The 15,525-nt window shown below is 37.2% G+C and overlaps 2 protein-coding genes and 1 non-coding gene across 3 annotated transcripts; 2 read left to right on the top strand and 1 right to left on the bottom strand.

Annotated features, from left to right (window-relative positions):
- Positions 1-80: 80 nt before the first annotated feature.
- On the bottom strand, positions 81-12,887 carry LOC112054820 (proteasome subunit alpha type-1). The gene is made up of 6 exons (XM_024094725.2): positions 12,759-12,887; positions 11,578-11,828; positions 10,787-10,946; positions 9,452-9,661; positions 8,453-8,629; positions 81-2,275 (listed from the first exon to the last, which is right to left on the bottom strand). Exons 1-6 carry the CDS (start codon positions 12,759-12,761, stop codon positions 2,255-2,257), a joined length of 822 nt encoding a protein of 273 aa, XP_023950493.1. The 5' UTR covers positions 12,762-12,887; the 3' UTR covers positions 81-2,254.
- Positions 2,942-3,013, top strand: Trnaw-cca (transfer RNA tryptophan (anticodon CCA)). The gene has a single exon. It is a non-coding gene; the product is annotated as a tRNA-Trp (tRNA).
- On the top strand, positions 4,837-7,609 carry LOC112054818 (alpha-N-acetylglucosaminidase). Its single transcript, XM_024094722.2, has one exon. It carries the CDS (start codon positions 5,200-5,202, stop codon positions 7,546-7,548), a length of 2,349 nt encoding a protein of 782 aa, XP_023950490.2. The 5' UTR covers positions 4,837-5,199; the 3' UTR covers positions 7,549-7,609.
- Positions 12,888-15,525: the final 2,638 nt, after the last annotated feature.

Raw genomic sequence — 15,525 nt, 5'->3', positions numbered from 1 at the left:
CAATTCAGATACCAAAAAATGTACAACAAAAACCACCAACCACAATATTATGTATATAAAATTAGCACTAGTCAAATTGATGATCTTTAACTAGATTTTATTTCATGACAATAATGAATTATTATAATTGTTAATATAAAATTAAGCTCAACACATGTTCAAAGTTCACTGTATTTAAATCATTCTCAATAATATTATATTGTTTTAGCGGTCATTAACGACTTTCTCTATAGCTTAGCAATTTCGTAACACTCCTGATGGTCCGCGGAGGTCGGGAGGTGGTAGTGATGACAGAAAAAAGTTGGCCACTACACAAATAGCTTATTACGAATAAGTCTTCAGATATCTTTCAATATTCTATACATATTATCTTGATATTATAATATACAAGTATGTGTATTATAGATTAACTAACTATTTAATTAAATATTATAATATAAAAATCATTAGCGGAATAAAGTTTCATTTGTTGTAAAACATATTGTAATATGGGTTCCATTTTCATACGTACGTACGTACGGAACCCTAAAAATACACAAATGAGTTAAAATTACAAAGTTTACCCATTAAATATCTTCGTCTTGTTCGTCCACGTGAAATTCGATGTAAACTTTCAACTACCCTACCTTTTTTTAATTTTTTTTGTCACATAAGAACCTTCTCCTGACAATAACAAACACATATAGCTGAGCTATTCGGTTGCCATGACAACCAATAACTTAGCAGAAACTCTTACTCATTTTCTAATCTGAGTATCGTGTGCGTTTTGTTCTGACAGCCCCAGGTCATTACATACGAGTTATCGTCGACAGTGACTGCATACGACTGATGCACCTCATCTCCCGTCGCCCGCATACCATGGAGTGTTATCAACGATCTTGCCAAGCTATAATGCTTTTTTAACTTTACAGTAAATCGAATTCGTATCTATCACTCTCTATCTATAGTATCATGTTAGACAGAGAGGTAGAGACTAATTCGTTACTCAGAATGTTTAATTGTAAAAACATATTTACAGAATAACGCTTCAGAAAAAAGCACCGCAGTAATCTCCCGAATGAGCTTACTCATGTATTAAATTTAAAAAGATTGTATATAATTGTTATTCATAATATTTTTTTGATTATTATTATTCTACTAGATGTAAATGAGAAATAAATATACAACGATTTTAAATACATGTATGTTTTATTTGATAAAAAAAATACGAGAACAAAAAATGAGTTAATAACACCTTCCTTTTAATGAACCATTTGCCTTGGCCAGTGCTTAGACTTTCACATTACTATAAATACCTAATTATTGCTTTAAAGTCATTCTTTAAAACACATTTTAACAACACTTTGTACTTTCCTCTGGTGCGGCACGAGGTTTTTTGACCTCATACAATTTTTTATAGCGGTACGAGGTCAATTGACCCCGTAACTCTTGAAGCAGCTAGAAGTACGAGGTCAATTGACCCCGTACCGCAGCGAACGTGTTAAAAACGATATGTAATAATATCTTAATATTTAAATGCGAAAGGTCTTTCATCACGAAATCTTGAAAACCCCTTGACGTACAAAGATGAAATTTGGCACGGAGGTAGCCTATAGTTAGTAGGTATCCGGTAAGAATTTTTGGGATAGGGCCGGATTAAAGAGTCTAAGGGCGTCTGCTAGTCTATTGTATGTATCTCGTGCCGCAGTGTTTGTCACCAAATTCCGCGGAAACGGCTGGACCGATTTTTATGAAATTTTGTGTGCATATCGGGTAAGTCTGAGAATCAATCAATATCTATTTTTCATACCCCTAAATGATAAGGGTAGACCGGCCCAAAAACTTACAAGGCAAAACAGCGTTTCGAGTAACGTTACTTGGATAATGTTTGCATTGTCATTTAGTTCAATTCTAAAAGATCGCTAATCTATCCACTCTTGACTTGAATATACATTATATACGTATTTTATACATATTGAAGAATGTATATGCAAAATGATTTTAAATTAATGACTAAAATAAACCTAAACAAACAAAAATATTGAATTGAATGAAACGCTTAAAGCAATAAAAAACATTCATGTAGCAACACAGATAAACCTAAACACTGGCCAAGGCAAACCTTTCAGAACACACAAAAGGGAGGGTAGAGAGAAATATGAGAAACGTACACACGCACTGTCCACACAGACTACGTTCTGTGTTGTCTGTGTTTCTGGCTGATTTTCTGTGTCTCTACGTGTTTTCTGTACGTTCTCTTGCAAGCGTTCTGTATCTACTCTGTGTCCATCGCAACCTGAAACAATAAATTAATCTATAATAATATTTAGTAGAACCAATTAGGTCATCATAGGTCATCATTGGCAACAGGCACTGTTCAAAGACCTATGTATATATGTATACTGTGCCTATATCCGAGACTTGGTCACTAACTATGGGTCTCATAAAAAAACTCAGAGTCACACAGCGGACGATGGAACGAGCTATGCTAGGAGTATCTCTGCGTGATCGAATCAGAAATGAGGAGATCCGCAGAAGAACTAAAGTCACCGACATAGCTCAACGTGTCGCGAAGCTAAAGTGGCAATGGGCGGGACACATAGTTCGAAGAGCCGATGGCCGTTGGGGTCCCAAAGTGCTGGAATGGCGACCCCGCACTAGTAAGCGCAGTGTTGGCCGACCCCCTGCAGTGGACGTCCATCAGCTGAGATGATGATGATGATGACACCATAGAAAAATCGCTATCTTTATTAAATGTTAACTTGTCATCATTATTCTACCTTCCAATAATGATAATTATCCTCTACATACATATTATATCTTGTTATATGGATATCCGCAACGCAAGGTCTATTTAGGTACTTTTCACTCTGCTATAACTGGTATGTTACGTTTACATGTTTTGTAAACAAAACGCAACTAACGCTGTAAGCTGATTAACATTTTCGCCACAATCAACGCAGACTCCGTGGCGCAACGGTAGCGCGTCTGACTCCAGATCAGAAGGTTGCGTGTTCAAATCACGTCGGGGTCAAAATTAATTTTGATTATTTTTTTTTTTATTAAAGCTTCTCCCAGTAACTTCAATGATATTAACTTTTGAGTATAAAAGCGGATCAAATTTTAAATTAAATAAAAAGTGAATGCAAAACACACGAGACGAATATCTTAGCAATCCATGGATTCACCGTGCGGGTGCCGGGTCCATCCCGTGGTAGGGAGAAAAACTCCGAGCAGAGTCCTGAACTTGTGACTACAGGATGTAGGGTTAAGGAATTCCTTGACAATTAAAACTCCCCTCCTCCGCTCGTGTTGTTCTCCCTGCCTAGCCAAATTTGGTAAGATCCTATTAGAGCAGATTCGGATACCCGTTCTAATATAGAATTTACTGCAGTTCTAGAGAGGCCAAGGTCTTTAAGCAAGATACAGAGAGATTTTGTAGGTAATCCTCTCGCACCTACTAAACCTCGTACATACTAAAGACCATTTTTTTAGTTAATTTGTTAGGTCATAATATTTATTCACTTTTATTCTGTGGTCCTTAGGAAAGTTAGTCTCCACGGCACAGTAAGCTGTACAAGTACTAATCGCTTAGTTTGTTTGGACAAAAAGAAAATGGTGTTCATTTCCTGAAAATACACGAATAAAGAATCTAGTAGAAAAGTAATACGAACAAAGATTACTTATTAAATTATTAATTAAAACTTTCTCTTAAAATATATATGCAAGATTCCCATCTAAATCATTGATCCGATCTGAATCCTTGGGCTTGAGTTATTGCAAATGACATAAGATAGTTTATACAGGATCTTCTATTATAAAGTCGATTAAAAAAATGTCTATACCTATCAATGATGTTAAATACTGTTAGATGTGTTACTAGGTAATGAAAAATAAGGCGCTCAAAAAGAGGAAATGTACACATGTTAGTTGTGGTCAACAACGAACGTAATTTAAACAAATAGTACCTAAATATCGTCTACAATGTCGAGCTGTGTGTTCAGGAAGTGTAAAAACTATTAAATAATGGAACTAAAGACAAAAATGTGCATGTGCGCGCTCAGTTTTGTAGCCTATTATTCGGATTACTATTTGCGGTGATTTTTTATGGACATAACCGATCTATAGTATAAAATTATCATTGATACCTATGTCTGCATGTAGGAAAAGATTTAAAATGTACATAATTGTATCTAATCTAAGTAAATCTTTTTCCTACATTTCAACGAAATCCGTTTAGCAGTTTATGTTTTACTAACAAACATACAAACTTAACATTCACTTTTCTAAGTAGTACATACCTGACTGTTAATTAGCATGGATAGCAACCTGATATATAACGATGACTTAACTGATATAAAGCAAATGTAAGTACCTAAAAGAAACAATACTCTACTAAGCGAGTTCTAGGTAGAAATTGTTATACGGCATTAAAATAGGGTTGCCTCTAACATTAAATATTTTTAAATCTAATATTTGTATTTATTTTTAAAATAGATCTCACAAAATCGGGACTAGATTGTACAGTGAATATATATACAGAATATACAGTGTAATTCCATGTAACGTCACTTGATATAACGACAAAATCGCTAAAGCGTCGATATTATATAGATTTGATTAGTTTAGTTTGCCTTTCATACAATAATACACTCTATAATACAACATTACACCCACTTTCAATAACGACAACAATAAATTTTGCAGCTATGTACGTTCATTTGTCGCTTTAATATCCTAGCACATAATTAACTCGACTGTCGGTACCATTGCACCAAAATTTTCGATTTTTCAGTTTGGTTTAACGGTAACGAGGATCTATGAATTCTAAAGAAACATCCACAGATTGCTTCGGACTTCACATAATTGCCGTAAACATAAAAAAAATGTTTTTTTTTTAGATCAAGTATCACCGTTTTATACGCTCATTTTGGTATGAGACCTGCTAATTAAAATCTGTTAATAATGTGTAAGTAGGTTATTAAAGATTATATATATCTATTTAAGTGTTAATTAGTTGTACGTGTTAGTGGTTCCGCAAAATTCTACATCATAAAAAATAAGATTCTACAAAAAGAAAAGAACCAAGCTTATTCATTCTAAAGTGGCAGCCCTAATGTATTAATAGTGAGTTTATCACGAGGTCAACGGTCAGATGTATTGACGGCGAGAGATCCAATTCTCATTCGTACATACGCTAAGCCAACGATACAACGTACGATGAAGATATTATTCAGCTGTTTATTGCTGTACAATATTGCAAGAGTCTTATCGCTCAACCTAGATTATTTAGACCCCGTCAAATTACAAACGAAGACATCACCAAAAGTTCAAGAAGATGCAGCTAACCGTATCATTAGTAAGTACCTATCGTATGTTAAAGTCGTCGTGAATCCTGTATTGTTTAACGACCACAAAGATGTCTTCTCTCTCCGCACTATCGACGGGACGCTGCAAATTCGTGCGAGCACTGGAGTCGCGGCAGTTTGGGGCTTCAACTACTACCTCAAGAAGTACTGCAAGAGTCAAATAGCGTGGCAAGTACAGAGGGTGTCCATCCCTAATCCACTACCCGAAGTCGACGAAACTGTGATAGCGAACGACAGATTCCGATATTATCAAAACGTTTGCACGGCGTCTTACAGTTTCGTTTGGTGGAACCAAGCCCAATGGACTGATCACGTGGAATGGATGGCGTTAAATGGGATAAACATTGCGCTCGCACCAGTAGCCCAAGAAGCTGCGTGGGATAAAGTTTACACGCAATTGGGTATGACGAGGGATGAAATCAACGACCATTTCACTGGGCCTTCCTTCCTCGCTTGGCTGAGAATGGGCAACGTTCACGGCTGGGGCGGGCCGTTGTCCCAGGCGTGGCATGACCAGCAGAAAGGGATTCAGGATTTAATCGTCGACTACATGTTCCAACTCGGCATGGTGCCCGTTTTACCAGCCTTCAACGGTCACGTACCCAAGGCGTTTGAAAGGATATTCCCGAACACAACATTTCACCAAGTGGAAACTTGGAACAAATTCAACAGCGACTACTGTTGCAACCTATTCCTCGATCCGAAAGAGCCGCTATTCAAAACGCTCGGCACAATGTTCTTGACACAAGTCACCGGCGGAACCGGAACTGGTCACGTCTATACAGCGGATCCGTTCAACGAAATCAAAATCGAAATGTGGTCCACGTGGTTGGTAGAGGAAAGTGCGAAATCAATATTTTCCGCCATGAAACAAGTCGACCCAAACGCCGTGTGGCTCGTCCAGAACTGGATGTTCGTCCACAACCCACTACTGTGGCCACTCAGCAGAGTGCAAACTTTCCTCACGTCAGTGCCCAACGGTCGGATGCTAGTATTAGATTTACAATCTGAACAATGGCCTCAGTACAATTTATATCAAATGTATTATGGTCAACCGTTTATTTGGTGTATGTTGCACAATTTCGGCGGCACTTTAGGTATGTTTGGAAGCATGCAAACTATCAATAAGGACGTATACGAGGCTAGAAAACAGCTGAATAGTACAATGATCGGCACAGGTCTGACTCCCGAAGGAATAAATCAAAACTATGTAGTTTACGATCTAATGCTCGAATCGGCGTGGCGTCCGCGCCCGGTTGAAGATTTAAACGAATGGGTGAGCGATTACGCAGAGAGACGCTACGGGTGCAACGCTACAGCTCGCGGTTGGAGATATTTATTGAAAAGTGTGTACAATTTTGAAGGTCTCAACAGAATGAGAGGCAAATACGTCGTAACCCGTCGGCCGAGCTTCAAAATTCAACCTTGGGCTTGGTACAACAGCAGCGACCTTTTTAAAGCGTTGAGAACTTTCGTTTTCATTGAAGAAAACATATGTGACTCCGACGGTTACAGACACGATCTAGTCGACATAACCAGGCAAGCGTTACAGTACAGAGCCGAGCAGCTGTATATCAGTTTACTGAGTGACCGTCGATCGAACAGCTTGATATTTAGCTTTTCCATAAATCGCTTTTTCGATGCTATGCGAGACATGGAGAACATATTGGCAACGAACAGAGATTTTACGATGTCTTACTGGTTACAGTTTTTAAGTAACATTAGACGGATGGGATTAAGTTCCCAAGATTCCTTTTTGTACGAAATGAATGCCCGCAACCAGATAACGTTGTGGGGACCGAACGGTGAGATCACCGACTACGCGTGCAAACAGTGGGCGGAGCTATTCCACTATTACTACATACCCAGATGGTCGACGTTCCTAAACTTGGCTTTGGACGCTAAGAATAGGAATGAAACTTTCGACGAGAAGAGTGCACAGAGAGTTGTGAGATCCTCTGTCGAAGAGAAGTTCCAGACAATGCAAATCGACCAACTCCCCAGTAATGATACAAGGATGCTTGCAATGCAGTTGTACGAGAAATGGGCCTACGTATCGGGTCTGGAGGACTTGCCCAATAGAATTATACAACGCGATCCAGAGAAAACTACGACATTAGCCGATACTGACACGGAGGGCGAAGACTATACAGACTTCACTCCGTCAATAATGTACATGCATCCTACAACAACGTTTTAAAATGAAATGTACTCGAGTATTTTTTTTTATTATATAAATAAAAATTGATAATGTTATGCAGTATCGGTTTTTGCTTCTTATAACTCTGACTATAGACTCTCATCATACTTTATTTATTAGTCACTTAAAATGCTACACAAATTAGCCTGACTTATGAGTCCTGAGAACTCACAGTTATAGATAGTCTATACATATTTCATTTAAGTAGTAATAGGGGTTGATAATTGAGTTTGTATGAAAGTCTATAATTTTAGATTTGGTAAATATCACAGAAAGAAAATAAATCTAATAAAATAAAATAATAAATAAAAAATCAAGTTTAAAACAATAACTGGATTACATAAAAAGGTGGCCCTAAAAAGAACGAAACAAGAAAATATTTCAGTTGGAAATCGAAAAATGCATAATGGTCATGGTAGAGCCGTGGTCTCACCCATTATATCCCTACCGTGTACCTATGTATCATATAGTTGTTAAGAGTCAAGAGTCAATATTCATTTATTTCAATTAGACTTACAAATAGTTTACTAGCACTAATTTTGAAATGTCAGGGAATAATATTATTAGATAAGGCATTTGCCCAGAGCAGCAAAAATGAAGTGTTGTAAAATTAATTTAATTGGTCCAGTAGATTCGAAGAAAATTGACTACATATGTTCGGAATCCCTAAGAAAATTTTTTTGGTGTAAGGATAGGGCGGCAAAAATTTTCTTACTTTTCTTGGGTAATAAAATCTTTCTGGAAGGACTGCCTCTGGCCTATAGGCTTGTTTTTAATAAAAACTGAACTAATTGAGAGACATGCCCCTGGTGGTTACTTGCATATCACGGTTTTTGACCGCCCAAACTTTGATTCGACGATGGCACGCAATGATGATGAATAATTAAGATTATTTTGTGCTCACCTGAGGCTGTGGGTCCCTCTCGTCCCCCGCGTCGGGCGCTCCGCCGGCGTCTCCCGTAGCGCTGGCGCCGCCGCCGCGCCTCTCCTCACCTTCCACCAGCCCCAGGTAGCGGGTCAACTCTGCCTCGTCGCATATACGCAGCGGAGTGGTCGGGCCAACAATGGAGATGGAGACATTCTGTGAAAGGATCGTATATTAGGGTATTTTACTCATCATATCAGCCGATGGACGTCCACTGCAGGACATAGGCCTTTTGTAGGGACTTCCAAACATCACGATTCTGAACCTAAACCGCCTGCATCTTTTTGTTGCTCAGGTCAGGTCAAAATTGGGTCCACTTACAAGGTTATAAATACTGGCACAAAAATATTTATAAGAACTTGAAAATACTGAGTAATGCATTAATAGTATACACTGTATCTAACAAATATTAGGGAAATAAAAACAAAGAGACGAAAATCTTAGCATTCTACGGATTCACTGTGCAGGTGCCGGTTCCATCGGGTTGTAGAGAAAACTCTAAGCCGAGTCCTGGACTTGTGACTACACAAGGTAGGGTTAAGGAATTCCTTGACAATCGATTAACACTCCCCTTCTCTGCTCGTGTTGTTTTCCCTGCCTAGCCAAATTTGGTAAGATCATATTAGAGCAGCTTCGGATACCCGTTCTAATATAGATCTTGCTGCAATTCTAGAGGCCAAGGTCTTTAAGCAAGTTAGAGAGAGATTTTGCTGGTAGACTACTGATTTCCCAAAAGAAGAAAGAAAGAAAGAAAAATGCGTTTATTTCGAGATTATGCCACACCTAACAATATCTCCAGTACACTATGACATCCAGGACTATACCCTGAGATGTGTGGCATAACCCAGAAAATGACCCCAGCTCAGCATAATGCTACGTGACCGTTTGAATTAGGACACGTAGCATCTAAACTAATACCTACAATGACATGTAGACATATTTAGAGTCGTTTGTTATAATATGGGAGATTTGTCTCACCTTAGTGTTAAGATCAACTTCATTAGGCAGCGTATCCCTCAGAGCCCTCAGACCGTGGGCGACCAGCTCGTTCAAGTCACAGTCTATAAAGGTGTTGAGGTGCTTCTCTAGGTACGTGCGAGCGGACTGCGAACGGGCGCCGATGGCCATCGCACGGCAGTCGAAATAATTGGCGGACGGACACGTGTGGTAGATGTGTGGTCCTTGATCCTGAAATTCCAAACATTATATTGTTTAAATGCTCAATAGCTATGCAGTAAAAGTGTTTAATGAATACTCTGTGTACACAAAATTGTTAGTAGATGTCCTTTATAACTTTACTATGTACATTAGAATTTGTATAGTGACCATCTATGGCTAATTTGACCAACCGTCTATTAGACGTAATGACATGTCGCTTATTATGACTGATTTTCAATAAATTTTATAAGTTTATAGTGACTAATATGATTCATTACACTTTCAACAATGTTCGTTGCTTCTTAAAGAAGTTCAGCACATGGTTTGTTTTGAATGTAAGTGATAAATTGGCAGTAGAACATCACACATTGTTTATGTTATAAAACTTTTATGATAGAGGAGAAAAGTGTAACAATATGCACATTACATTAAAATGGAGAATAAAACTCATATAATATGCTGTTTCTCTATTAATAGAATTGTTCTATATGCTTAAAGTATGAGAAGCCTCAATAGCTCTACAGTAAAAGTTCAGATTTAACACGAGCCATAGGTCACTGGACTATTGTTGTATCCACAACTAACACAGTCAGTCTACTATTTATTAGATTATTAATCATATTTCATAAATAATATTCTGACTAATAAAATTCAATTAAAATTAAATAAATAATAGGACATAATGGACAATAATGGGATGGTATGGTTAATAGTACGTTGAAAATCATATCCTATACATCGAGCAACATTTCTCAGAGAATGCAAGAAACATGTCAAACAAAGTTCAGCTTTGTAATCCTGCTGTCCTATGGTGTACTTCACAACATATCTTGTAAAGAAAAAAGGACATAGTCAACCAATAGCACTATTGGTTGTTCTGCACTACTGATCTTCTTCTTTCATCTGGCCCGTTTCCTCACTTAGCCATGTGATTGTAGGTATCGGTGTGGGTTCCCGCTGGATTCACTCCATCCAGTCGAGCTTGCTCCAGAAGCTTAGCAGGTCGCCTGCACTACTGATCAGTCTGTCTTCATGAGATATGGGGTGGTGCAAATCATAGACCTATATGTAGGTGTAATTACACCGTCAAACATGCCTGCTGATTGATGACATTTAAACAATATGGTTATAAACTAGTAAAAAAATGAAACTTACATCATATCCAGATACCAACAACCCAACACCCAATGGCCGTTTATCGTATCTCTGGGTACATATCTGCATCTTGTTGCCCACCAGTCCAATCAGTCTGCCCACAGGCATCGGCGCATGGTGAGCATACCGATAGTTCAGACATTCTGTACGCATAAAACGGCTGAAATATAAGAAAAACAGAATATTAATATGGTATCATATGGTATCTTAATAGCACTGAGGATATCTTCCGTGTGCCTTGTAACAGTTGTGCAGTAGTGCCACTAGATGGCGCTGTTTCAATTCCGTAGAAATTTGCGTTTACGTTAACGCGATAGTAACAGTATCAAACTCCCACTAGGCCCTCCAAGAACCAAAGGCACCAACATAGCTCAGCGACGGCAAGAGTCAATGAATGTTGGGGTCTTAAGGTGCTGAATGGCAACCTCACATCAGAATGCAGTGTTGGTCGGAATTCCCCCCAATTCCCCCACCCCCTTTCTAGATGGAACTACGATGGAAAAGTTGGAAGTGTGTACATTTAGTCTTATTTGTGAAAATTGGATCAGTAGGTTTAGAGATTATTTTTTTTTTGTTCAGAACTTAAATTTTTTATCAACCTACTGTATTATTGAAAATGGGGAGACACTGCCTCCTGTAAAGACAGTAATAACTAGTACAGGTGATGAATAAAGATTTATTATTTTTATTATTACTCGTTACAACCTCACACACACACTAACTTACAAATTGTGCTCATTATAATATCTGTATAGATGAAAAAATAACAGCTAATAAATAAAAATACTTACCTCAACATGCGAGCATCAGCTGTTAAGCCAGATATAGAAATGCTAATATGTTCGTCAATTGGTATAATTTTCTTCTGGTAAGCTGACAATTCGCTTACTGCTCTCTTCAAAGCTATTAGCACAGCAAACTGCTTGCTTTTCAAACCCACAGTAGCAGAGCCTAGCTTTACAGCTTCCATGGCATATTCCACTTGGTGGAGGCGGCCTTGAGGACTCCATACTGTGACGTCACTGTCATACTGGTTACGGAACTGGAAAAGTCAGATCATGTTTGTTTATATCAAGTAGGCTCAGTTTACATGCACTATTGAATGTCAAGAGCCATGATAGCCCAGTGGATATGACCTCTGCCTTCAATTCAGAAGCTGTACGTTCATAGCCGGTCTGGAAATGCACAATTTTTAGTAATGTGCATTTTAAGAAATTAAATATCACATGTCTCAAATTGTTCTTTTTACTCCTTTCTCTTATACTGTTACTCGGCATTCAACATTGAGCCATTGTTGGTTAGAGATTATGGGACATCAGAAGGAGTAAGTCCACTATTGAATATCCTATTATGCAGTATTCCAACTATCTTAATGCTGTGCTAAAAGTCTCAAATAGTGAAGGAAACACATTACGAGGGAACCTGCGTAACTGACAATTTTCTGAATTCTCTACATATGTGAAGTATGCCGCATTGAGCCAGAGTGGTGGACTATTATATACTTTTGGCCTAATGCTATTTTTAAATAAAAGCTTAGATTATTATACATTTTATTTTTATATTGTCATGGGACAGGCAAAGATCTCTGCCTACAAGTTTTTGATTATTAGTTTTAGATTTTGTTTACTATATTATATTTTAGAAAAACTGCTGCAATTTTAGATTAAAGATCTATAATACCTAGAGAATTATGATTAGATATTATGAATAACAAGTTACAACTTTTGTATAAAAACTATTTTGTAGGTTATGGTAAACAAATCCTAGACAGTAATCATCAAAGATTCATTGGTGGTTCTCCTAAATAAAAGCATCTATTTTGTAAATAATAAATAGCAAATTTAGTCGCGGATTTTACGTTAGTTTACTCAAAATTATATGATTCCGGTGTAGCGAAGTGACGGTGCATTTTTGTTAAATTATACCCCAAAAATAATACGAATCTCGATTTTTAGACAACAAATTTACTCACCATGTCTTAAATTGATTTTTTAATACTGATTTCTGTAAGATAATCCTGTATTTGCAACAAACACAATGTAATAAAAATCGTAAATGCAAAATGAACGGAACGAATAACGATGACTCTTCAATAATGTCACCAAATGTCACTTTGAGTTTGACAGTTACTTAGACCATAGACTTGAAAAAGAAGCAAATAAACAGAGAAAAAAAAACGACACATACACAAGTTTGAGTCCACAGAAAAGAAAGAAAAGACCAGTTATTTATTGGTATCTACCATAGATTTAAGAGTAGGTACAGAGTACCTAATCTAAAGTATCTGCCATAAACGTTCCATCGTATTAGTTAATTATTTGAAAAATATGAATTGTTGCCTTTTGTCACTTATTTGGGTCGGTTATTGAATAGCGACCCATGTGACCTATAGTGACCTATAATGCTAGCTTTGCCCTGTCTCTACTCTGAATATAGCTTGGAAATATCTTGAACCTATCACAAACTAAGCAATTAATCTCAGCTATTCACACCAGTGGCATGAATGGCGACATGATCCGAACCTAGCCTGAGAGATGATATTGTTACGTGATCTTGCATTGTTAGTTACACGAGGTAGATACACTTATTTGTACACTCGTCACGTAATTCTGTCTGTCTATTGCCATTTCCAAATATGGACTAAGGGTCTGCGACTGCCTGACCTTCTTTTATGAATGTTTATTAGACTGCTACCGTAGATCATATGTACGGTAGCCAATTACTTTATAGTTTGGAAATTTGGCTTTCGTTATTAGCAGATTTCAATTTTTCGGAATTCGGACCCTCAACTTTTCAATTATGTATAGGTACTTAGTTTCCTTGGCATAATTTATGAAATCACAATATCCCTAGTTGTCAGTGACTTAGCTTCGAGACAATCTTTCGAAAAACAACAAAATCGATCGAATTTCATTAGCGAAAGGTTGCAACGAACCTAAGCTTCTTAGATCCCGTAGAGAATATTAAAAAATGCGTTTTATAACTACTTGGCCATTTAAGGATCTGGATTCTTGAGTCCATACTTCATAATTGGCTTACAGTCCTAAATAGTTAGCCCGCTTCCATCTTAGATTGAAACATCACTTACCATCAGGTCAGATTTTAGTCAAGGGCTAGCTTATTGAGAATAAAAAAAAACGATAAACTTAGGTAGGTAATCATGCCTGGGCTGACTAACTTCTAGCTTATAATAAATGAGGAAAGTAAGTTTAACCATGACAGACCCGCTGTATTACTTTTAAAACGATCGATCCTTTGATAACGTGTATTAAATTTTCGGTGTTTTCTATTCATCATAGTGTGTCATCGAAAAATAAACACGCGAGGTATTTAGGTATTTATGCTACTGAACAATATTGCTGAAATGCGGACACTATTCTATGTTACTTACACCAACATTAATAGTGTGTTTTGATTTATAATAACCAAAATTAATTAGCTTTTACGAAGAGCCGTGATAGCCCAGTGGATATGACCTTTGCCTCCGATTCCGGAGGGTGTTGGTTCGAATCCAGTCCGGGGCATGCACCACCAACTTTTCAGTTGTGTGCATTTTAAAAAATTAAATATCACGTGTCTCAATCGGTGAAGGAAAACATCGTGAGGAAACCTGTACACCAGAGAATTTCTTAATTCTTTACGTGTGTGAAGTCTGCCAATACGCATTGGGCCAGCGTGGTGGACTATTGGCCTAACCCCTCTCATTCTGAGAGGAGACTCGAGCTCAGCAGTAAGCTGTATATGGGTTGATATCGATCGAATTAGTTTTTGACATAATTGAGTGACCTATAAACGTACGTACGTCTATTTCATAATTACACTTGTAAATATTATGTTTAATATCTTTATGTAGTAAAATTATAAAGAGATAAAGTTTGTGGCATTGTAGGGGGTAATCTCTTGATATATTGAATTTATTGAATTATTTGACAATATTATATTGAATTATTTGACGGCCGCGTGGCGCAGTGGGTAGTGACCCTGCTTTCTGCATCCACGGCCGTGGGTTCGATTACCACAAATCGAAAATAATTGTGTGATGAGCATGGGTGTTTTCCAGTGTCTGTGTGTATTTATACACTATATAAGTATTTATATGTAGTATATAATTGTATATTAATATTATAATATCAACTATCTTAGCACCCATAACACAAGCTACTCTGTATGCTTATTTTGGGGCTAGATAGTGATATGCATTGTTTAAGTATATTTATTTATTTATTTATTTATATTTATTGAACCGATTTTGAAAACTCTTTTACAACTAGAAAACCACGATATTTATGAGTATCTTATGTTATATTTATCCTTGTATTCTCACGGTAATAAGAACTACGTGGGTGAAACCGCAGGGCGACGGCTAGTAATGAATATACTAAAAAACTACGCGAGCTATTTGAAAAATTCTTTTACCAATAGAAAGCTACGTTATCTATGAGTTACATAGGCTATATTTTTTCTCCGTATCCCTAGGAAATGGGACCCACGCGGGTACAATCGCGAGTTTTCTGTTAGTTTATATCATAAACATTTATCTATAGAAGTCAAATTGTATATGTCGATTTGGTAATAGAATACTGTATGATCGCATTTCGGTATTTATAAGTAGTTCTTAGCTTATCAGTCTGATCTATCATTTGTCGTAAAACACGGTATAAATAACTTGAAATACTAATATACTTTAACTCATAAAGAATTTGGACCCTGTCCAGAACGTGGTCTGACATGAATGAAAC

The sequence above is a fragment of the Bicyclus anynana genome, chromosome 23 (genome assembly GCF_947172395.1).
Source record: "Bicyclus anynana chromosome 23, ilBicAnyn1.1, whole genome shotgun sequence".
In the NCBI taxonomy this organism is placed as follows: domain Eukaryota; kingdom Metazoa; phylum Arthropoda; class Insecta; order Lepidoptera; family Nymphalidae; genus Bicyclus; species Bicyclus anynana.
Note: the sequence above shows the minus strand (reverse complement) of the source record. Positions and strands in the feature narration are given on the sequence as shown.

Bases quoted from the DNA above. Each gene is read 5' to 3' on its own strand.
- LOC112054820 (XM_024094725.2), bottom strand. The intron at 9,662-10,786 runs GTAAGTTTCATT...TTGGAATTTCAG, and splicing joins TGTTGGTATCTGGATATGAT to GATCAAGGACCACACATCTA. The intron at 8,630-9,451 runs GTGAGACAAATC...ATCCTTTCACAG, and splicing joins AAGTTGATCTTAACACTAAG to AATGTCTCCATCTCCATTGT.
- LOC112054818 (XM_024094722.2), top strand. From the start codon at position 5,200: ATGAAGATATTATTCAGCTGTTTATTGCTGTACAATATTGCAAGAGTC.